The following is a 23,968-nucleotide window of genomic DNA, read 5'->3' on the forward strand; positions in this document are numbered from 1 at the left end:
AGTAGAGGAACTTCCATCTTTGTGTATCCGAATCTGATAAGCCACAGAGAAGAGAGGGAAAATTTCTTCTACTTTGCGACCGCACGGCACCTTTGAGCATGACAAAATACTGACAGGGCGCCCATAGCCACATGCCTCGTCCGAGGCAAACGCTCGTGAGTACATCGTTCCGCTATGATTTGCTGGGTGCAATAGTATATTTCGCACCTAAGGCCGAAAATGAGACTTTTCCGGCTCGAAAGATTGAGAGCCGGAAAACATTTTTGCCTGTGGTGTGAAAGCTATTTTTCGCCACACAGAAAAATAAACAATATATATATATATAAATAAATTAAAACAGGAGACACAATATAAATAGATTGGAAACACTTAAATGAAAATAATTGTGCATTAAGCACTTCCGGAAGCAAAAGTGGAAGGTCTGAATATCAGGAAATTGTCCAATTATTCTTGTTTTTTATTCTGATTTGTCTAAATAACCTGAAAGATTATGTTCAATTATGTGGGAGGTTAAGTTTATACTTTTTTAATCTTTCAAATGACAATAAGATGATATTATTATAAATGTTTCAATTATTGAATAATAAACACAAATAATGTAAAGTTTTTTGATCAGCTGTTTTAGCACACTTGAAATTTGGCCAATCTAAATGTCAACATAAACAATGCTTGTTGTCATCGACTTAGGAAGTATAGGTTAGAAGTTCTATCCTACTCTGAAAATCGAATTTGAATAGTTTATAATATATTATTTGTATTTCATTCATCCAAATAAAATGATAGTATCTTATTGCAAAATACTTTATTCAATTCTAGAAGCATAAACTGATTCTGTTTCATAAACTATTTTGTAAACACGTTCACATCAAATCAGAATCAGCTGACTTCAAGGTTGTTTTACAGCCCTAGGGCTGTAAAAATTTTACCGGCCTGGTCAGAAAATAATCATTCTCGGCCTCCATATGACACATGAAAACCAGCTCATTACATCCAAGTGGGGCAAAATAGTACTTTATGTAACAAGTCTGGTAACAATAATTTACTGCATAAGTATGATTGTTTCTGCCCGAAATGTAGTTTAGGGCAGAATTATCATACGAGTGCGGTAAATACGTTACCATACAAGCTATGTACAATATTTTTTGTCATACTTATCTGAGAAAGAATAATATCCCTGAGAAACAGAAACCATTACATGCTGCTGTTCGAGCTACTACATTCTATAAACATGACCTAGCCCATAGCACCTAGTTCATAACAGACAGACCCTTCCAGCTCAAATAAAATAATAAAGGCCTGAATTATAAGATTTCAGATGAGTTCTTATAACTTGAAAATCCTTAAATGAGTTCTTCAATTATTTGAATTAGTATATTAATTACTCAGATGCTATTAGGACTCAGTAGAGTCCTAACATACTTGATTGTAAAGAGAACATATGATCTCTTTACAGTATAGTATACTGTAATGAAAATCACATGTTTTCTAATTCTGCAAACAGCTGTTTACTGGCTTGATTTAATGCATGGAAAACAGCTACAATTGAGTAAGTATGAAAAATAGTTATTTGTGCAACTAGTGCGCAAAGTGACAGTTTGCTGCACCAAAAGAAATGTTTACGGAAGGAATGGCTTCTTGAGTGCAGCAGAGGAACTTTGAGCACGTATTTCACATTTAATTTTTCCTACAGTTACCATTGAATATGAGAAGTGGTTGATTGGATGATTATGGGTAAAATGATGGCTGAAATCCATGAAATATTTGTGTGTGTGTGATGCTGTTATTAATAGCAACTTTAATTCATTTAAAAATTAATAATTCAATTGAAGTTGAAAATTCTCAGCCAAAGTTCTCATTTTTATTCATTCAAGAATCAGAAAATATACAGATGGAACAAAAACTTCACATTCAAAATACATGCTAACAGCTTGTTGGCTGAACCGAGATGCAAGATGGCTGAATACAAGAACCAGTGAACTCTAAAATAACTGGAATGGACTAGCAACACAAAAAAAGTGAGGCAGCTGGTAAAGATAGGCAACCCGCATTGCTGTGGGATTCGTTCATTTTGTTACGCATTGGCTCTTATGGGAGAATGCATTGCACAGTCTCAATTTCTATTTTATTTCTATATTGTATGTCTTATTCCACGGAAGCGTTATTTTTCCTTTATTAAGCAGTTCATTGTTAACTTTTTGAGAGCAAAAATAATGAAATAGGTTGAATATTAATAAAGAAAAGAATTTTTTTATTTGTGACTGCAGTAGTTTTAGTATTGTCAACTTTTCACAAGCATGGGAATAACTTTGGGCCAGATTTAAGAGAAGCGTATTATTTATTTATTTTTATTTATTTAACAAGGACAATATAAACTGTCATGAAATGATTGGGAATGAAAAAACAGGCTCTTAGTCCAATCTCATATTTTTCACAATAAAAGTAGGTAAATAAAATAAATTATGATGATTCAATAACACAGGATTATTAAATTATGTAATGATAGCAATATACTAGGTATTCTGATAACATTTCAAATCAGTGTGGGAGTTTCAGAAATGATGCAAAGAAATCTATGAAGAAACATATCAATTGTATTATAATTATGACCATATGATAAGCAAACAGTAAAATATGCTAAATAATAATTATTTTATAATTATAAATTATATAAACAATAATACGCATATAATTATACACATAAAATTATTTTATAATTGTAAATTGAACGATTATTGAATTTATTTGAAATGGGAAGATTTCAAAATTAATTACAATTCAGCTGATAGCAATATCATATTTTTTAAAGTAAAAGTAGGTACCTAAAATAAATTATGTCATCTCATGATGATAACACAGAATTATTAATCATTATTGTAAAGCTGTGTTTACACAAAATTCATTAAATGTTTATTTTTTCGTACTTATAGATTCTATTAGATTATAGTATTATACTATTAGATTCTATTAGTATTATATGCTGCTACTTACACTAATTTATATTATACATTATACATAAAATGTATGATACGCCTACCTACATAATATACCGTATACAAATTATGATAAATATACTATATTTATTATATGCTGATGCTTAACACCAAATTTATATCCATAAATTATATCATACATAGAATATGTGATAGAATGAATGATAGTCTTTGTAGGGAAACATTCACAATTTCTGCATCAGATATTATTTATTCTTTTTTGAATAAGGATTAATTTGTTCTTCAATTATGTTTTTTATTTTAGATGCTATAAAGTAGGCCGAAATTTTCAATAAACATAGAAACTATCACAGTACAGTATAACTTACTAGGAATATAACCAAATTTGTTGTTTTATTTTTGGTCAAATAAACTGATCAATATAGAAAGAAGTATTGGAAATGTATGTAAAACAAAAAGATTTCTTCAAATTAATTAACAGAATAAAAATGTTTGACTTACCTGTGAAATGGTATTTCATTTCCTTTAATATGCCCATTATTGCATCCGAATGCAACACAATACATCACCATTTTTCGGTCATATTTTTATTCAATTCTACGCATTTCACGACAAATACTTCACAATATTTAAGAGAAAAGGTTATGATCTAATACTAATAGCCCTAATACTCATTCGAATCCGTTTTTAAACTTTAAAAATGAAAAATCGTACTCAAGAGCTGCAACAGCCCGCTTGAATGTATGAGTACGAGAGAGAAGGGAATCCCACACGGTATGCCTGTCTCACTCACTCCGCCTTACACACTTTTGGTTGTAGCTAAGCATTGGACAGCCCGTTCCAGTTAGTTTAGAGTTCACTGACAAGAACATGGCTGAACCGACAAGCGCGCGACCTAGCGGAAAGAATCGTACCTAAGTTTGTTTCATCCAGCTAAAAATTACTGGAACACGATTCAGAAATTTAGACTTTTGCTCAAATTAACGATAAAAATGCCCAAAGTTAACTGAAAAATATTTATAAAAATAACATAGACAACAGAGAATATTTATTGTAGATTGTAGTATTGTTATGTTTTTTATTATTTTTATTTATATGAATATCGAACGGTAATCATTTAACCTCAAAATTCGAATTTTATAATGTATATTTGCTACTTTTCTCATTTCTTGGAGTTGAAATAATAATTATCAATAGAAAAGAACTATTATTTATTATTTAATGATGAGAATTCGTAAATGATGATTATTTAATTATGATTTAGATGAACATTATTCTTGTTTTGGATTTCTAGATTGGGATTTTATCATAAATGTAGGGTAGCCATTGAAATGATTCTTATCTAAATCTAACCACAGTCATTTTTACCAACTTAATTTTTGTTTTCGTGCACTAATCCTCCAAATAACCCACCAACTATTTTGTGTTGCCATGTTGCAAATCTGGAGTGCAGACAAATTTTTTTTGCCACACTGCACAGAAAGCAGCTGTTTTCCAGTCCCTACGTAGATCTGAAAGACCTTGTTTGCAGACGACGTCAGAAAAGGGTTTCTTTTCCGGTCTAGCCCAGAAAGTTGTCTCTTTCCAGCCGCTCATGGAAGTAGTTGATAAGTCATCCGCTAGATCGGGCGAGTGTCCACTTTCATCATCAGTGCTGAAGTCGCCATGATTTCAGTTCCAGTTTCGAATCAAACTAATTCGCTTCGCAACCAGTTTTATTCAATTATTTATTGTTGATTAGTGCATTCCGAATTTTCAAAAATGATTGAAGATGACTGTGGTATTCCAAGTGAAATTTTAAAAGAATCTGAAATCCTGACTGCAAATCTTCTACCACTAAAATCAAGAGATAGGTACGATAGCTTGACGAGTATTCTTTATTTATTTTGTCAGCAATACCTGTAGTGTGGCGAAAAATATCGTTCGCACCACGGGCAAAAATGTTTTTCCAGCTCTCAATCTTTTCTAGTCCTCGGCCTACAGCCTCGGACTTGAAAACCGATTTCGAGCTGGAAAAATCTCATTTTCTGCTCTAGGTGCGAAATATACTATTCCCGCACTAGAGTGGAAAAGTGAATCTTTGCGTTCTGTAATCAGTGCAGGAATCGTCACTTTTCAAGGTAACTGTAGGAAAAATATTTTTTTGTCATAGTCATTCAATTTCAGCTGTTTTACATCCATGAAATCAAGCCGGTAAATTGCTGATTGTAGAAGAAATAAACATATGATTCTCATTACAGTATACTATACTGTAATAAAATCATATGTTTTCTTTACAGTCTAGTATGTTTCCTATTCCGAATTGGGAATGCCAAAACTGGTACGAAAACCACCTTTTCCTCCACCTATTGTCTAAAGTACTTACTTTACTCCCTGAAACCTAATACTTAAGTGTCACTTTTTCGCTCTCGGTAGTAAAAAACAGAAAAACTCCCTAGGGAGTAGAAGTGACTCCATTTAAATAACATGGGGAGTATCTCTATTTTGAAACTTACATTGTAATAGGTTAGAAGGTCTCAGCTCAGATGAGAAAGCATAATAGAGGTGTCTGTCATTGAGTCAACTGAATTCAATACCACAACCAGAAATTTGATCAACTCATGAAATATATGTTTGTATGATAAGTATTATATTCTTAATATTAGTAGACAATAAAAATTTATACAATTTTAAAAATATTTTATTCTATTCAAAATACCAGCCAACAAATATTTTTGATCTGCAATTCAAATCTGAACCGCGTGATCTGGAGTCAGCCATTTTTGGTAGCTGCTCAGCTGATATAGTTGTTACAACTTTTGCTGATAGATAGCGCAATCGGCAGTGCCAATCAGACAACCAGTTTTTAGGTTTTAGATTTAGGTTATGTTGTTAGGAATCATTGTCACCAATACGTAAGTTATTAGAATGATTTTATTTGCAGTTTCTATAAAAAAATGTAGATGGAGGAAAAATGTTGTATACATCATGAGCGAAAAATACTTTTTCTCCCTCAGGAAAATTGCTGCCCTCGGCTTTGCCTCGGGCTTCAAACTTTTTCCCACAGGGAGAAAAAGACATACTTTTCACTCTAGATATACAAATAACTATTTAGCGCTCCAGGTGGAAATTTTGTTAACTACAATTCTACAATCAAGAAATTCCTGATTCGAAACTTGCAAACTAGGTTATGTTTATAGAATGCATGTAGTAATGTCAGCACAAGCAGGTAATGTTTTCTGTTCCACAATTATTCTTTTCTATATTATTATAACAAAAAATAGTGTAAGTTACTTGGACGTGAATGTATTTTGCAGTGCTTGAATGAAATTCTAGCCTGCGCTAACGCCTCGACTAGAAACATCATTCTCGCCTGCAAAAGGCATCTTCCCATCCTTGTTACTTAAGATACTATTTTGTCATACTTACTCAATTGCAGCTGTTTTCCATGCATTAAATCAAGCCTGTAAAGGGTCTGTCTGTTATAAACTAGGCACTACGGGCTAGGTCATGTTTATGGAATGCAGTAGCTCGAGCAGCAGCAGGTAATGGTTCCTGTTTCTCAGTAATATTATTCTTTCTCAGATAAGTATGACAAAAAATATTGTACATAACTTGTACGTATTTACCGTTTTCATATGATAATTCTGCCCTCAACTATTTTTCGGGCAGAAACAATCATACTTATGCAGTAAATTATTGTTACCGGACTTACTTGTTACATAGTACTATATTCGCAGTGGCTACAGTTACAGTAACCTTAGCCCCAGTTTGGGTTCAGACATGGTAGATGTAAATTTTCCACATCATGATCATGACAATAATGGCGTCATTTCATCATTGAAGATAATAATTACAAAATGCAGTTGTATCTAGTGCTAGTCTATGCTAGTTTTAATGACTAGTATAATAAAATCAGAAATAAAACTTAAGGAACCATGTTGGTGGGTTGAACGATTGTAGGTTAATAGATTGAAGTAAGGAAATGAATTGCTCCATGACATAAGATATGGGATTGACAATTCAAACTTTATTAGGATGTGGAAACATTATTTTGTTAATATGCTGAATCTTATTCAACTAGTTATCCAAACAAATGATACCATTATGAGGAAAGCAATAACTTCACAAGAACAATTGGCTGCAACTTTGAGATTCTTGGCATTAGGCGATTCAATTGTTGGTTTACAATATCTATTCTGAATCCCAAAATAGAAAATTTCTACAATAACTCCAGAAGTTTTGATGACCTAATCAAAGCACTAAACACTGTCCCACGAAATTGACAGTCTTATTTAACCAAATTAGCCATAAATTGAATCAAATACTGAATTACTGTTCATTTTAAATCAACTCTGTTCATACACATGACAAAACAAGATCCTCCAAAAGATTAGCTTCAAGATTTACCTCAAAGGAATACTAGTTCAAAGTTTTAATAAATCTCACTATAGATAGACTTGCTATCTAAAACCAGAGAAAACTCCTATAATTATTCTTCTTAAAGAATCTTCATGTTAAAATGCATGTTAAACAGCTCATTAGTTAATAATAGTCCAGTTACGAGATAGTGAAAAAGGGCAGTTTTGATAATTAATTCCGAAAACGCAACATTTTTCGGGTAATGATTCTGGAGTATTGGATATCTTTACAAAAGTTGACCTTATAGAGCAAGTGAGAGAAAAATGAGTATATTGTGATTCCAGGCTATTAACTATATATACTAACATCCTGCAAAAATTCAGCTTCACCAATATTATGGATAGGGTGACTTATGTAGTTTAAATGAATGTAATAATAGTAATACATCAGCTTCTTCTTCTTTTCTCATGATATCTTATTCTCTTCATCTCCTACTTATTTTTCTTCATCTCCAAACTTATTTTTCTTCATCATCATGTTGTAGCTTTTCTTCTTTTTCTCCTTCTTCTGCTTCTTACTATTATCTTTTTGTCATCATGTTCTATTATTTATTCTTCTTCTTCTACTCAAAATTGTCATTTTATTCTTATCATCTACTCATCTTCTTCTTTTTCTTTTTCTTCTCCTCTTCTTCATCATTCTATTCTTCCTCTTCTTCTCCTTCTTCTTTTTATTTTTTCTTCTCATTGGAGAAAGAGAAGAATGGGAAGGAGTAGCAAGATAGAAATAAGAAGTGGTAGAACATGAAGAAGATTAGATAGTGGAAGAAGAAGGAAGAAATCTTCTTCTTCTTCTTCTAGGAGGAGGAAGAGAAAAAGAAGAAGGAGTAGCATATGAGAGAAATAAGAGTTAGTGGATCATGAAGGAGGAGAAGAGGAAAAGAAAGATGAAGATATACTATACAATAGTGATAGAAAATAATAAATATTTGGAAGATGATCAACTGAAAACTTCATATTTTCTTCTTCTTCACATAGTATTCTCATTCTTACAGAACACAGAGTATATAAATGATACAGTATTACTGCAGCAATGTCTTTCACAATTCTTTTAGTGATAGGATCCAATCCAATCCATTTTTCTGTATGTGTGTTCCAAATTTACGAAATAAAACTTCACAATTGATTATCAATTTGAATATTTCAACATTTGGCATCTTCAAATTTCCCATGCTGAGATAGTCAACATAAAATGTTCGCCAGTTATTTTCAGTATCCCCCAGATTCAGGAATGCAGCACAGTTCGCACATTTGATATTTTTTAGCAATGCCCAATATTGAACAATAAGTTCAAATCCTCACTGTCCAGATTTGAACTTTCGGGAAAAACTGTTTCAATTACACCATTTGGAAGGGAGTCTTGGCAATTGGCGTCTTGGATTCTTGGTTTGGCGTGCGTTTCAAAGCAGATATCTGATCTTCATTCAGGATTACCTCCATCATCGATTCTTTCTCCTTGAGCTGTGCTTTCAGTGAGGAGACTTCATTTTCGAGCTGAAGAATTTTCTTCTGTTCTTCTGTAGCCTGAGCCTGAAACATATTATTTGAACTCTATTCAAACTGAAAATATAACATACTGAGTAAAATAATAAATTAAATAAAAGTGCAAAGACTCTCTTACAGTAAGCAAATTATTTTATTGCAGGCTGATTAGAATGTAAGCAAGTATGTTTAGTGTCATAGTCTGACTGTGGGTGTGTGTGACAGAGAGAGATTAAATTATTTACTTGATTCGTGTATAGGTAACAAAATATACAGGTTTGAATTTTAGGTAAAATATACAGAAATATGAATTTTTGAAATATACAGTATAAATATTCAAGTATTATAGTTGTTATACTCCATATGAATACTGTACCAAATTATGTATTATATTTGTTAATGAATTTTAATACTATAAAAAGTATCCAAGGACCCAACATTGCATTGAATAAATTATCAATTGTATCAATGAAAATAATTGCTTCTATTTAATATAGTTCATCGGGAGTGGACGTAGTCGAGTGGATCAGATGCTGGCTTTATAATTCAGAGGTCCGGGTTCAAATCCCAGCCCCGGCAAGATATTTATCTCGGACTACTCCCATGTTTTGGATGGACACGTTAAGTCGTCGGTCCCGCCTGCCTAAAAAGCAATCGTTAGATCATGTCAGAGACCCTGAAAACTCTGACACCAGATTTGAGCCTGCCAGGTCACTCGATATTATTATTATTATAGTTTATCTCAAATTATTCAAGATATTTCTCAAAAAGATTGATTTGATGATTGCCATATTGGAATAAATGGGGTCTATCATTTTCAAGGTTAAGGCCCAATCCATACTGGTGAGGGGTGCAGCGTGGCAGAGACATCAGTTTGGTGTCTGATTGGCTGAATGTTTTTGGGATCCTATAAGCTGTGCATGCACGAGATCTCCGCCAAGCTGCATGCCCGACCTGTATGAATTGGGCCCAAGATGGCCGTTTTTGGCTTATATATTTCTCAATATTCAACCCCAAATGTCTCAAATTTAAAAAATATTTATTCAAGTGATTATTCAATTTTTCAATGCAGTTTTTCTATTGCAGTCTCAGAGTATCAGAATGATATAAATTATTGTGTCACATGAAGCTCAATTGTTCATTCTATAATTTTATAGGATTTGTGCCACCTTGTTCCTGTAGCTGCACAGCTATTAAAGAAAATTTTTTTTGACAATTTCTTAGTCTTTTTGATTCAGTATTAATGAAATAGTTGTGTGTCAGACAATAAATTCAGTCAAATGATAGGAATTCGATTTATTACTAACCTCATGAAGATGTGCAATTCCATCCTCTACATCAGATTTTCCAGTTTCACAGGTTCCACTAATATTCAAAGATTCAACAATTCCACTAGTTTTCATAACCTGAAAAATAAAAGTAAATAATCAATGTTCATGAATGCAAATGGAAAAGTTTGAATGCCTATTTCAAATTAATGGATTCAGGTTCCCAGATTTTCAATAATGTTTGTGAAAAAACCCCTTCCTGTATATACTCACAATTTAAAAAACTTGCCATAAAAATAGTAATGGAATAAGTTATTCAAAAGGAGACAATGATGATACTCTTTATCGATAAAAAACTTTAAACTCAAGTTGCTAGATAAATGATAAGATTCAGTAGTATCTGATGATTAGTAGACCTACTGATTTAAAGTTGAACATTTTGGGGCAAAACTTTACTTTACCTCCCCAGTTAGTTGGCGACAAATTTCTGGTTGCAATCGGTTTGGGATATTATTTTGATTATGAAACCATAAAAAAATTGTGGCACTCATCTGTAGTTAATAATTAAACCAAGTACAAAGTAGATTTATAAAAAAAATGGAGCTTCGACTTACAATAAATCAGAAACATAGGTACTCTGCATTCTATGTACACAACTTAAAATAACACCTAATAGTATGATAGTAGAAGAGAGCATGGAGAGACGAGACTCTATGCTGTGTGACACTCCTAACAAACCTAAGCTATTCGTAACACCTAACAATAGTCAGATGGCTGCTATTATACTGATTATATTTTCTAACATGATGAATGAAGACAAATGAATACTGGATTTACATGGATTATACAATTAACAACGTTCACTTTGAGATATTTTATTGAGAATCAAATAATTTTTGATATGTGTAATGGCCATCAACCTCAAAGAGATTAATAGTAATTTTAAAATTTACTTGAAATAATGATAAGTCAGCTATTGCATTGCAATACAATGTTAGATTTCCATTCATAATTTTAATGGGCGAAATGTTAATCAATAATTTACCTTGTAGTGAGATTGTCGTTTTGGCGCCAACAGTTTTGGTGGGTTGGGAACATTAAATATGGCTGGAACAGCATTGGGCTTTAACTTTTTCCACCAATCTGCTTGCTGTGACTCCCATTGACTATCTTCAAAATGTACCTGAATAAATAAGATTGAATCAAGTTAATTTATGTGAACCCCAAAAATGCAACTTACTTGACAAAATACATTGATGATGTACTAAAAATAATTAACAATCTGTAGCTGCGGTGGCATTAATGCACATCAAGTACCATGGGTACTAACGCCACCGCAATTAGTTTATCTATTATCTATTAATTGCCTAAGTTATTGTACTTTCACCACTTTTGTTCATTTACCAAGATAGTCTATATGCCTTATAGGCTATGTGATTAAGTGTAACTTACTTAAACTCATTAGTGTACTACTTATTAAAAATAACTACAAATTGGTTTCAATACTAACATATACTATTATTGGGTGAAAAAATCAACTTTTTGTACTGAAGTGAAGCTTTCAGGCCATGGAGGGCCCCATTGCAAACATTGACTGTTGATAGACTTTTCACCACATAATGTCTGCAAGTTGTTAGTGCTAACAAATAATAATCCATAAGTTCATTGAAACTATAGTAGTGGAATCTATTTTTTTGATATTATAATGTGAAATTATTCCTCTTATGATAAATTGAAAATAGCTACCATAACAAGGCATGCTTTCCAAATTATAACCTACAAGTTAGGTACTCAGCATTTTTCAAGTTGAAAAGCTAGGTTAATGGATCGATTTCTAATTAAGATTTGATATTTTCAACTTGTTCAACTTTTAATTTATAGTTACAGAATAATATAAGTTGAAGTTATAAAATGTTTAAAACTCACCTCACATTGTCTGGAAGTTGAAGTTGGTTTCCAATTAGTAGGTCTACAGTTTTGTAGCCAAATACTCAAATAGCTATTCTAGAACTATCAGACGTAAAACGAAACGTTTGAAAGCCTTTGGAATCATTATTGCAAAAATTTGGTGCGGACCAATCCCCCATAATTGCTATTTTATTTAAATTACAGTGGCAAAACTAGCAAATTCATAGCACACTCAATGTAAACGCATATATGAAAGATGGGAAGTCTATGTCACAATATGGCGACTGCGTGTACCCAGTCTTTATAGAACCTTAGGATTATGTCGTCATACACCAAATTGCTATCTGGTCCTTATGGCGTCATAAGGACGGTCAGTTTGCAAAACGGTCACTTTGCAAGACGGTCAGTTTGTAGGACGGTCAGTTTGCAGGACGGTCACTTTGCAGGTCGGTCAGTTTGTAACCCCCCAAAACTTCCATACTAATAACGTGCTAATAATTTGGAAATTGGAAATGGAACAGATACTACATTCTGTAACAGAGTATTGGAACAGTTTATTATCCTCCTTGGAACAGTTAACAGTATGATCGAGATGGCAATGACAAAATCATATAAAAATATAACGGTTAATATTTTGACGGTTGAATAAATTTATTTGAGTGGACAAAATAAATTGAAGTTGAATGATTGATTATGCCAAGGATTTTGATATGTAATTTTCACAATGTGACACCAAAGTTCACCTTCGAGTCTCGCTACAATTAGGCGCGCTCAGAAAGAATATTTTTTTTATAATATCCATCAGCTGTTTAGATAATCAGGGAGGTCGGAGTCTGAACCAAAAATAATTCAGATCAGAACTAATCAATATCAATATGGCTGTCACTGCTGATGTAAAATTGCCTTCTATTGAAGAATTGACGGTTCCTGAAGTTAAATTGAGTGGAGTTCCACTACGATCAGCCGCTTTTCACTTGGGAAAATTTTGCGAGTGGCAAAATGATGTAAGTATTCTAACCTCAATAAAATTAATAATATAACCACATAACCTTACTCTCCGCTAGGTGCCCTTCAATAGTTGAAAAATAAAAGGTCCCTTTTCATCAAATCTCACATTGTTTTCTTATATTTTGTCAATTGATTTTCCTTTAATTAATTAGTCACTTTTTGATAAAAGTAGCATAAATTTTTTCTTAGTCTGCTTTCAATTCCGAAACGACGGCTGTAGCCGCGCTGTATTAGCTGTTATTAGTTGCTGTAATCTATTGTCAACATAATAGACTACATCCGTTAATACGACTGTCGCGCGGCCATATTCATAGAGTCATCGCTTAGGAATTGGAATTAGGATCAAAACATAGTGGAGCGGCGAAAGTAAAGGGTAGCGGAAAAGGTGGTTGAAGGTGTTTAAAATAATGATTGTATCGAAATGTCTCCGCAACCTTCTACCCTACCTTCGCCGCTTCATATGTTTTGGCACATTTGTATAGGCCTACATGCATTACTTCTCACTCTCAGCTAGAGCTATCTTATCTTATCCGCTATCTATGGTGACGGACATAATGGAGCGGTATGTTTTGACCCATTTCAATACATTCAGTAAACTTTCAAATTAAATTTGTTTTTATTCATGATCAGCACGTGCTGGATACATTGCGTCAAAATGTAAAACTTGATAACTAAAACTAAGATCAAGATGGGAGGTCAGTCATAGATCTTAAAAAAAACAACATTGTATTGCCTCTTCATCCAGGGAGTAGAGTGCCAGACTCATAAGCCTCGCACGAAGTGCTCAAAGATTTACTCCTGCTCTCGGGAATGCACTGGCATCCTGTTATAAATTGTGATTGCACTGACTGGGAAGCTATTATGTAATCAAGTCTGGCATGAGGCAAATTAATATCATTCCTTCTCCTTGTGTTGTGGCTGTGTACATGTTATCTTGAAACTAAATACATTACACTCTCAAGCTTGAAGCTACCTTCGCCGCTTCACTATGTTTTCACCCTTACCCGTAGGGCTTGGACACAGAGAACGATATACTATCAGAGCGGACTTAGTATGGGTCTGTCGAGACCTAGCACAGCAATCAATAAAATCAATCAATCTTTATGTACAGACCTTTGGGCCCCATTACACCAACATATATATTGAATAAGTCAGTATGTATGAGCTCTTGGTGTTTGATCGCACATTTGCTAGTCTTCTAATCAAATACTTGTCGATTGAATTCATCAGGTTAGCTGTCAACACTACAGTCTCTTAAAATAATATTCTCCTTTAAAAGATATCACTCATTTCATTCAAACAACTTACAAATATCATTTATCGTTCAAGTATTTTGATGGCGCTACTTGAAAGTTAAAATACAAGGAATCACTAGCCTAGCACCCTTTATTTTATTCAAGACTCGACTATTTTCGGGTATTTATCCATTCTCAAGTGTCAAAATGAATTATTATTTTGCAGTAAACAAATTTTAATTTTTAGCAGATGTCTCATTTCATATTTCTAATGTAAAATATTGGGTTATGATTTATATATGATTAGTATTAAAAATATCAATAGCTGTCTTTTTCCAGATTATTTAGTTTTTAAATTCTTCAAAATATTGATTTATGATTTTCAGCATGGGTAATGTTTAGCATGTTTTGAACCCCAAATTAAATGTTTCTCAAAGTTAATCAATTCATGGGACATGTTGTTCATCACATCATCTTGACTAGACTGCAATCTTGTGGGTTTCGTCCTATGTGCGACAGTAGAAAAAGTATGTAGTACAATGTGCGACGGTTACCCTGGTGAAGGGGGATCCATTTTTCAGAATAATATGGATAGGCAGACGCTATGAATGGAACATCGTATGCTTCATTAATCATTTTATCTAAGGACATGGTATACAAACAGTCATACCAGGGACGATAACGACTATTCTTCCAATATTCCTTGATTAATTTCATTTTAACTTATCTGTGAGGAAGGTTATCGAACTTTAAGACAGAAATGCATAAAACTCAATGCATTATGAGAACATCAAATCACGCGCGATATCAACGAACATTTTTTTCAGTTATTCTTTACGGTTTTCATATTCTGCAAGGTTTAAAAACAAGTGAACTAAGAAATACACACATATATTGTCAAATCAAATTCTACAGTTTTATTTGGTACAGGACCATGGTTTCGTGACCACACAAGTCACTTTTTCATTTATGTACAAGCTCAACTAAAAGGTATTGAAAAAATAGTTATTTGAAATGAACCCTTATTATGTGCGATAACGATACTTTCCAAGTTTTCATTTGGGTTTAATAAGTTAGCAAGTACCACTAAACTTAAAACATTCTATAGTACCTTCAAGTATATATTCATTTGATGCATTGAAAGAATTGATTTATTAGAGGTAACCTTCCTGTGACTCCAGTAGATACCCTAGTTGTTAGATAGTCCTGTGGTCTAGTTTGTGAGGTTAGATTTCACGGTCAGGTTGGATAATAGAAACCATCATTTTCAGAGAGTGAAACTCTCTGAACAGAGAAAGCAGTGAGAGTTTGGCTATTGATATTATGGTAAGACCATTGCAGTTTCTATAGTGAGATACACGTTAAATATTTTTTCTTGGCGAATAAAATATATCTGAGACAGAATTGATCGTTATCGACGAGAATCAAAAATTAATAACATATTAGATTTACCGGAATAACTTGAATCACAGCTATCTTATCAAGAACAATGGAAAAGGGGAAATGGTAACGATTCTTACCTATAATTGCCATTGAGTTTTCAACGTGAATTTTACTTGGAACTAAATAGTAAGTAATAATAGGACTGGCCTTATGATAAGAGCTTATTGTTCTAGGATGAAACTTGTTAAATTCATTATTTTATAGATGAATATGAATCTACCTCATTAATTAACGTATTATGTGTATCTTACTTTCCAAAATGAATTCCGGTTGCGTTATTTCTAGAATAATTAATATAATAAAGATTCAATAGATTTTAATGGGTTTCATTATCATTAAATCATTGAATGCCACAAATTATTTAAATTTTAAAATATATTTTTTTCAATTTTTCAAAATTTAATAGGTAGTGAACAGTTGAAGGGATATGAACCAACTTTGTATTGCCATGTATTTGTTATTTTTTGTATATTTATTATCGCTTACTACATTATATGCATTCCTGAATACGCAGATTCTTTACAACTAGTGCGTAGTTCTGTGAATGTGTACTATACCTATACCAAAAAATGTTGCCGAAACTCAATAAGCCAGCTCACTTTTTTGAATACACAATTCACCTCTTTTTCTAATGAGAAAGTAGAAAATGCTTGTAAGTTATTGGATTTATCTATCAGTACTGACTGATCCAGATTTCATATTTATTATCTAGAATTCTCCTTCCTTGTCCTTACTAAGAAGAATTTACGGTCCCGTTCTGGTTGATGGGCAGCAATGGCGAATAAGAAAAAATGAAGAAATAGAAAAATTAATAAAAGGATAAAATATAAGTACGCTCCGTTAAGGCCCAAAGAATAAGGTGGTTGGGGCATGTGATGAGGATGAGTGAGGCTAGAATGTCGAAAATATTATTCAATAGCTAGTTGCACAGCAGACGAAAAAAAGGTAGGCCAAGGAACAGGTGGGTGGACCAAGTGATGGATGACCTGAGAAAGGTGGAGGTGAGAGGATGGAAAGAAAGTTCCATGAACAGAGAAGAATGGAGGCGTGTTGTGGAGGAGGCCAGGGCTCACCTATGGCTGTAGCGCCGGATAAAGAAAAGAGAATTCTCCTTACTTGATAATATTATAACATTTTTATCACTCATATTAATTTTACACCGTTATTTTTGATAGTAAATAATCATTCTCTCATAATCTTCTTCAATTCAAAATCTGACAGCGACTGAACAAAATGATTAAATTGTTAGAATACAGAAGCCTACCAACCGTATATAAAGGTGATCATCATCTATCCTAGCTTCAGTAGTATAGACATGCTAGTATACACATACTACTGCAACAGGCATTTCCAACACCAATTTTTAGATGTAGTTTTGGGATTATAAACTTGATACAAGTGATAAACTTCTTGTAGGTATCAGCTTACTCTTTTGATCACACTCCTATTAACGTGGCCTTCTCCTATTTTTCAGTATGCATTTTATGCTGCAACTAGAGCAACTGCAACCTTTGCATTGAGTCAACTATTGGTTATTAGATACGTGGAATCGCATTTGTATCTTCAAGAAAGAGTATCACTCTGTGTGTCATGATCCTGGATATTTATTATCTGATACGTGACACAATTTAGTCAGAATCAACTCATTCTCGAAAACAGTTTAGGAAGTTTCGAATGTCATTTTTATTAAAAGAGACAAAAGATGCACATACAATATTTTGTGCTGTGGCTTTACAAAAATTAATATACTCTGGTATGGGGCTTGCTACAGAAAAATTTCAAACCTGAAAATAACATTATTTGTACCATCAGTTTTCACCGTTTTATAAGTTTTGCAAATGGTTATGACAGGAATATCACATTTAAAACACTTCTCATCTTCTAGACCTTGTATATACAGTGATAGTGATTTCACTGTATATGTGCAGTATTATAGCACGGCTGTGCTATATTATAAAACTAGCCGTCAGACTCGCTTCGCTCGCCATATCCATCTAGCCAGGAGGCTCCGCCCTCTGGACCCCCGACTGGATCGTCCAAAAATGAGATAAGCGGGCTCGCTTCGCTCGCCTGCATTTTTCATTTGAGCATGCTTCATTCCATCAGAAAGTCAAAGTACTGAGAAAACGCAGAAAAGCTGAGAAAAACGTTGGAAAAACGATGATTTTGGGCGTTTCTTTGATGAAATATTAAAGTCACCTCATCACAAAATTTTTAGACCCTAGCTAAACCTCTGTACCAAATTTGAACATTTTCTGTCTATTATTTGATGAAAGAACTGAGAAAACGCAAAAAAAAACGCTAATTTTGGGCGTATCTTTGGCGTTATTTCAAATTCCTTCTAACACAACATTATTACACCCCAGCTGAGCTCCTGTAGTAAATTTGAACATTTTCTGTTCATTTGTTCTCGATAAAGCTGAGAAAGCGCAAAAAAACGCTGGAAAAACGGAGATTTTGGGCGTATCTTTGGCGTTTCTTTAAATTCCTTCTAGCACACATTATTACACCCTAGCTCAGCTTATTTACTAAATTTGAACATTTTCTGTTCATTTGTTCTCGATAAAGCTGAGAAAACGCTAAAAAACGCAGATTTTGGGCGTTTCTTTGGAAATTTTTCCAAATCCGTTCTTAGTGCGCCTCTGAAAGGGCCAACTGAACATACCTACCAAATTTGAACGTTTTTGGTCCGGTAGATTTTTAGTTCTGCGAGTGAGTCAGTCAGTCAGTGAGTGCCATTTCGCTTATATATATATATATATATATATATATAATATATATATATATATGAATTTGAATGAATGTATATGCTACTGCACTTAAGCCAAGATACATACATTTATTTAATTATATATACTAAAGAAATGATATCCTTTACATTATAAATAATAGTTATAAAATGAAGATTTAATTTATGTTCATATGCATAAGTACAGTAGGTGAGGCAAAAACACCGGCAAAAGGAAGATTCCTTGTGTGCCAGTGTTAGTCGTAAATCAGCTTAATCAGGGATGTAATATATATATTATAAATATATTAATATATAAACAATATATTAATTAGTTAGGTAATAATATATTATTAGGTAATGAATATAATTATGTATATTTCAATGAGTATGAATGATAATTTTCTTGTTTTTTTTTGTTAGTTTTACAAAATACGAATCTAAGATTAGCCTATTATTATTTTCTCTATTTTTTGCCTGTCTTTGGAATGGACTGTTTTTTTTCTTTCATCATATATTTCTATTTCAAAGTAACTATGTACTAATTATTTTAATATTAATTAACTTATGAATTATGAAAGATTATTTTTCATTTTTGCCTTTCTTCAAAATGGGCTGTTGAATTGTATGATAATGATAATCTTTCAACTAATGAGATAGATGCAATTAGTATAAATAAAAATTTTAATGAATTTCTGTGCTGCCTTGAGAACAGTAAAACCAAGTATGATATTATTGTGCTCACTGAAACATGGATCGCTGATGGTGTTCCATTTCTCTTCAACATACCTGGTTATAAAATTATAAACAAAAGTTCAAAGCTGAATAAATGTGATAGTCTTTGTATATATATATATATATATATATATATATATATATATATATATATATATATATATAAGGGAAAGCTACAAATTAGAACTACTGAGCTGTGATATTGATGAATGTAATGCTATTTGTCTCGATGTCGAAACATTAAGTGGGAAGTTTCTGAGATTGATAGGAATCTATCGTTCACCGAATAGTAAAATTGATGAATTTTTGACGAGTTTAGACAAATACTTGAGTGGCATTTCCTGACAATATTGATATTTGTCTAACAGGTGATTTGAATTTAAACTTGAATCACTTTGATAAATTTGTTGCTGAATACATTCATATTTTGAGTAAAAATGGTTTAAGATCTCTTATAAAAGGTAATACCAGAGTTACAGAATTATCAACGTCTTGTATAGATCATATATTTTTAAGATCTAAGGATAGATTTATCATATATATATATATATATATATATATATATATAAATAGCAATATCTTGAAGACAAATATAACTGACCATTATTCAATTACGCTTCACATAGGCTATAAATGCAATGCTGTCAGGAGTGTCTTATTGCCTAAGAAAATTAAAAAGATAGATTACGCTAAATTGAAAGAAAGTTTGAGCACTGAAACCTAGTCCCAAATTGTTCATAATAGTTTAGACAGTACAGATGTTTTGGTAGAACATTTCCTAAATATTATTTCCAACCATATCCAACTGGCTACTTATGAAGTATCTATATCCCATAAGAGTAGACCATTGAATCCATGGATTGTTCCTGGACTCATAAAATCGATGAATAATAAAGATAAAATGTATAAACGGCTGAAAAAAGAACCACTCAATTTAAAACTAAGCAAGACTTGAAGAATTATAAGAAAATACTAGATGAATCAATAAAAATGGCTAAGGAAATATATTACAAGAATCAAATAAACAATTGCAAAGGTAATCCTAAAAAGCTTTGGAAAAAAGTAAATGAAATCATAAACGAAAAGTCTGTAGAGAATGAAGAAATTATTATTGATCCAGAGACTTTAAACAACTTTTTTGCTCATGTCGGGGAGATGGATGCTCGGTCAATTTCAAAGACAAATAGTCATTTTGAACTAAAATATTCTAAACCCAGACATAACTTTGCTAATTCGTTGTTTTTAATTCCAGTTTCTCCTCTTGAAGTGGAGGATACAATAAAAACTTTAAAGAATAATGCTAGTCCTGGAATTGATGAAATTAGCAGTGTTACTTTAAAACAGATAGCTGAGTTTATATCCATACCAATTGCTCATATTGTAAACACTATTTTCATTAAAGCTTCTTTCCCAAGCCATTTCAAAATAGCCAGAATTAAGCCAATTTTTAAAAAAGGTGATAGGAATGATCCCTCCAATTATAGGCCTATAAGTCTACTTAGTAATTTAGCTAAAATAACTGAAAAATTATTTAAAAAACGCTTATTTGATTATATAATTAAATATGATATTCTTGAAACAAATCAATTCGGTTTTCAGACAAACAAAGGTACAGAAGATGCACTAAGTCATTTTTTAGTAATTGACAGTATGAACAGAAATAAAAAGACAATAGCTGTTTTTCTTGATCTCTCGAAGGCTTTTGATACGGTTCCCCATGATAATTTATTTAAAAAACTAGAAAATCTAGGAACAAGAGGCATTGCTCTTGATTTGTTAAAAAGCTATTTGTGTGATAGGTCGCAAACTCTTTCATTAAACAATTTAAATTCATGTGAGAGTGCTGTGCGGTTACCCCCTTTTGGATTGCCTCAAGGAACAGTTTTATCCCCTCTTCTTTTTCTTTTGTATGTAAATGATCTCCTTAAACTCAGTCTTGATAATGGTAAAATAGTTTCTTTTGCTGATGATACAGCCATAATTTTTTCGCATGAGAGTTGGACCAATGTTTTTAAAGTTGCTGAGGATGACATGAATATAGTCAAAAAATGGTTGGACTCAAATACTCTTAGTCTTAATATTTCAAAAACCAAATTCATAAATTTTGCTGCAAATGCAGGTGGTCAACCAAATGCAGAATTTAGAATGAAGCTGCATTTGAACTGTACAGACACTCTCACCTGTGAATGCCCATCTATTGAAAAAGTTAATGAAATTAAATATCTGGGTGTAATAATAGACGAATATTTGAGGTGGAGTTCACACATAACTTTCCTTTGCAATAAACTAAAATATGCAAACTAAAAATTTTACAAAATTAACAACATTTTCAACTTGGAAAGTCTTAGTGCCGGTTGCACAAAAGCCGGTTAAATTTTAACTGTGATTAATTCCACGAGAACCAATCAGAGAAGCCGTCTTATCACAAAGGCCTTCTCTGATTGGTTCTCGTGGAATTAATCACGGTTAAAATTTAACCGGCTTTTGTGCAACCGGGCCTTAGGATGATATACTATGCTTTTGTACAGTCTTTAATTCAATATGGTTTAGCTGTATGGGGTGGAGCCTATGACACTCACCTTCTTAATTTATTTTTGATTCAAAAGTACATAATTAAGACAATTTAAAAAAAACCTAGGTTATATTCAAGTGAATCCCTCTTTGTTGAATTTAATGTAATGACAATAAGGCAACTTTATTTCAAAAGACTTCTTAAACATATTGTGAAAAACAAAGATACATTTATCAGAACTGATAAACTGTTTTATAACTTATGACCTGACACATCTTTGAAATATATTATCCACGATTCAAAGTTGAGCTTTCTAAGAAGACAGATCATGTATATGAGCACTAGATTTATAAATATTTTACCATTTGATTTTGAATTAAAAGTCCAAGATAGAATGATTGATACTTGGATTAAGGAGAGGTTCTTTTTTTCACTGGGAGCGGAATGGTGGTAGTGTCAATTTGATTTGTCTTTTTTTCTCATTTAAAAAATTTTTTCTCATTTAATTTTGTTTTTCATATCTATGTATCATGTATTATGTTGTTCATATCATTCATTTCTATGTATTTACTCGTTTATTCTTTTTAGTTGATCTACTTTTTCAAGTTTTTGTTTTTCTTTTTATTTATTTATTTAATATTCCCACCAGCGGGCAAGATGTTTTTTCTTTTGCTGGTGGCGCCTAAAAAATTCGAATTTTATCTTGGGTTTTCATGATTAGTCAAGTTCTATTCTATGTTACTTCTTAGTTTAAGATATTGTGTTTTTGTTAGACTTGTCTATTTCAAAATTTTGTAATGTATGAATTTTTTGGCAAATACATTTCAAATATATATATATATATATATATATATATATATATATATATATATATATAACAGGATACACACGACACGGATAGATTAAAAACACTTAAAAACTTACATTCAAACGAGAATTTTCGGGGCTGGGCCCCCTTTGTCAATCAACCAGGAAGTGAAGTGGTGCAGATTCACTTCCTGGTTGATTGACAAAAGGGGCCCAGACCCCGAAAATTCTCGTTTAAATGTAAGTTTTTAAGTGTTTTTAATCTATCCGTGTCGTGTGTATCCTGTTTATATTTATATTATAAAACTTTAAAGTGTTTTCTGTTACAAATATATATATATATATATAGATTGCAGTTTTTGAAAGTCTCATGGAACAGGCCCCAGATGCAATATTCAATTTTCAATAATCAATAGTTTTAATATCAATAAACTTTATTTTTTATGTTCGCTTTAGTTATGATGTTTTTGTAATAGATTGATTGGTATTTTTTTAGGAGTTTATGCTCTGTCGTAATGAGCTCGATGATCCCCGTCAATGCTTGAACGAAGGAAAAGAAGTTACTGCTTGCACTTTAGACTTCTTCCGTAAAGTCAAGAAGCATTGCCGCAAAGAGTTTGAGAATTATTATCATTGTATCGACAGATCCAGTGCCGATTATGATTTTGCTCCGTGAGTACCTGATCTTAAAGTTGAACTATTCTAGAGTCTTCCTTTCTTGTAGTGATGTTGATGTTGTTTTTGATATCCAAATGGAAAAAAAACTTGTCACACATGGAATTTTTCACAACTGGTAGTTGTGAACTTGTAACGCCATGTTACTAAACACTGTTACGCCATTATCAATCTCGGTAATCGTCAGTTGTTGACTACACATTTATACTGGCGAAACAAACTATTCTAGGTAGTTTCTCTAAAAATATATAAATAAATAAATTTGAAAAAGTGGCTGTGACAATCTCAGGTGGTTATTTTTAATTTTCTGCTTTGATTGACAAAAGGGGCCCAGACCCCGAAAATTCTCGTTTAAATGTAAGTTTTTAAGTGTTTTTAATCTATCCGTGTCGTGTGTATCCTGTTTATATTTATATTATAAAACTTTAAAGTGTTTTCTGTTACAAATATATATATATATATTTGTAACAGAAAACACTTTAAAGTTTTATAATATAAATATAAACAGGATACACACGACACGGATAGATTAAAAACACTTAAAAACTTACATTCAAACGAGAATTTTCGGGGCTGGGCCCCCTTTGTCAATCAACCAGGAAGTGAAGTGGTGCAGATTCACTTCCTGGTTGATTGACAAAAGGGGCCCAGACCCCGAAAATTCTCGTTTAAATGTAAGTTTTTAAGTGTTTTTAATCTATCCGTGTCGTGTGTATCCTGTTTATATTTATATTATAAAACTTTAAAGTGTTTTCTGTTACAAATATATATATATATATATATATATATATATATATATATATATATATATTTGTA

At 32.3% G+C, this 23,968-nt stretch overlaps 1 protein-coding gene and 1 long non-coding RNA gene across 2 annotated transcripts; one reads left to right on the forward strand and one right to left on the reverse strand.

Moving 5' to 3' along the window:
* Nucleotides 1–6,940: 6,940 nt before the first annotated feature.
* Nucleotides 6,941–12,291, reverse strand: LOC120354936. Its single transcript, XR_005573314.1, has 4 exons — nucleotides 12,028–12,291; nucleotides 11,147–11,284; nucleotides 10,141–10,239; nucleotides 6,941–8,881 (listed from the first exon to the last, which is right to left on the reverse strand). It is a non-coding gene; the product is annotated as an uncharacterized LOC120354936 (long non-coding RNA).
* Nucleotides 12,292–12,805: 514 nt separating this feature from the next.
* On the forward strand, nucleotides 12,806–23,192 carry LOC111047158 (NADH dehydrogenase [ubiquinone] 1 alpha subcomplex subunit 8). The gene is made up of 2 exons (XM_039443106.1): nucleotides 12,806–13,013; nucleotides 22,974–23,192. The coding sequence occupies exons 1-2, from the start codon at nucleotides 12,885–12,887 to the stop codon at nucleotides 23,151–23,153; spliced, it is 309 nt and encodes a 102-aa protein (XP_039299040.1). The 5' UTR covers nucleotides 12,806–12,884; the 3' UTR covers nucleotides 23,154–23,192.
* Nucleotides 23,193–23,968: the final 776 nt, after the last annotated feature.

Source organism: Nilaparvata lugens, chromosome X, assembly GCF_014356525.2.
Source record: "Nilaparvata lugens isolate BPH chromosome X, ASM1435652v1, whole genome shotgun sequence".
In the NCBI taxonomy this organism is placed as follows: domain Eukaryota; kingdom Metazoa; phylum Arthropoda; class Insecta; order Hemiptera; family Delphacidae; genus Nilaparvata; species Nilaparvata lugens.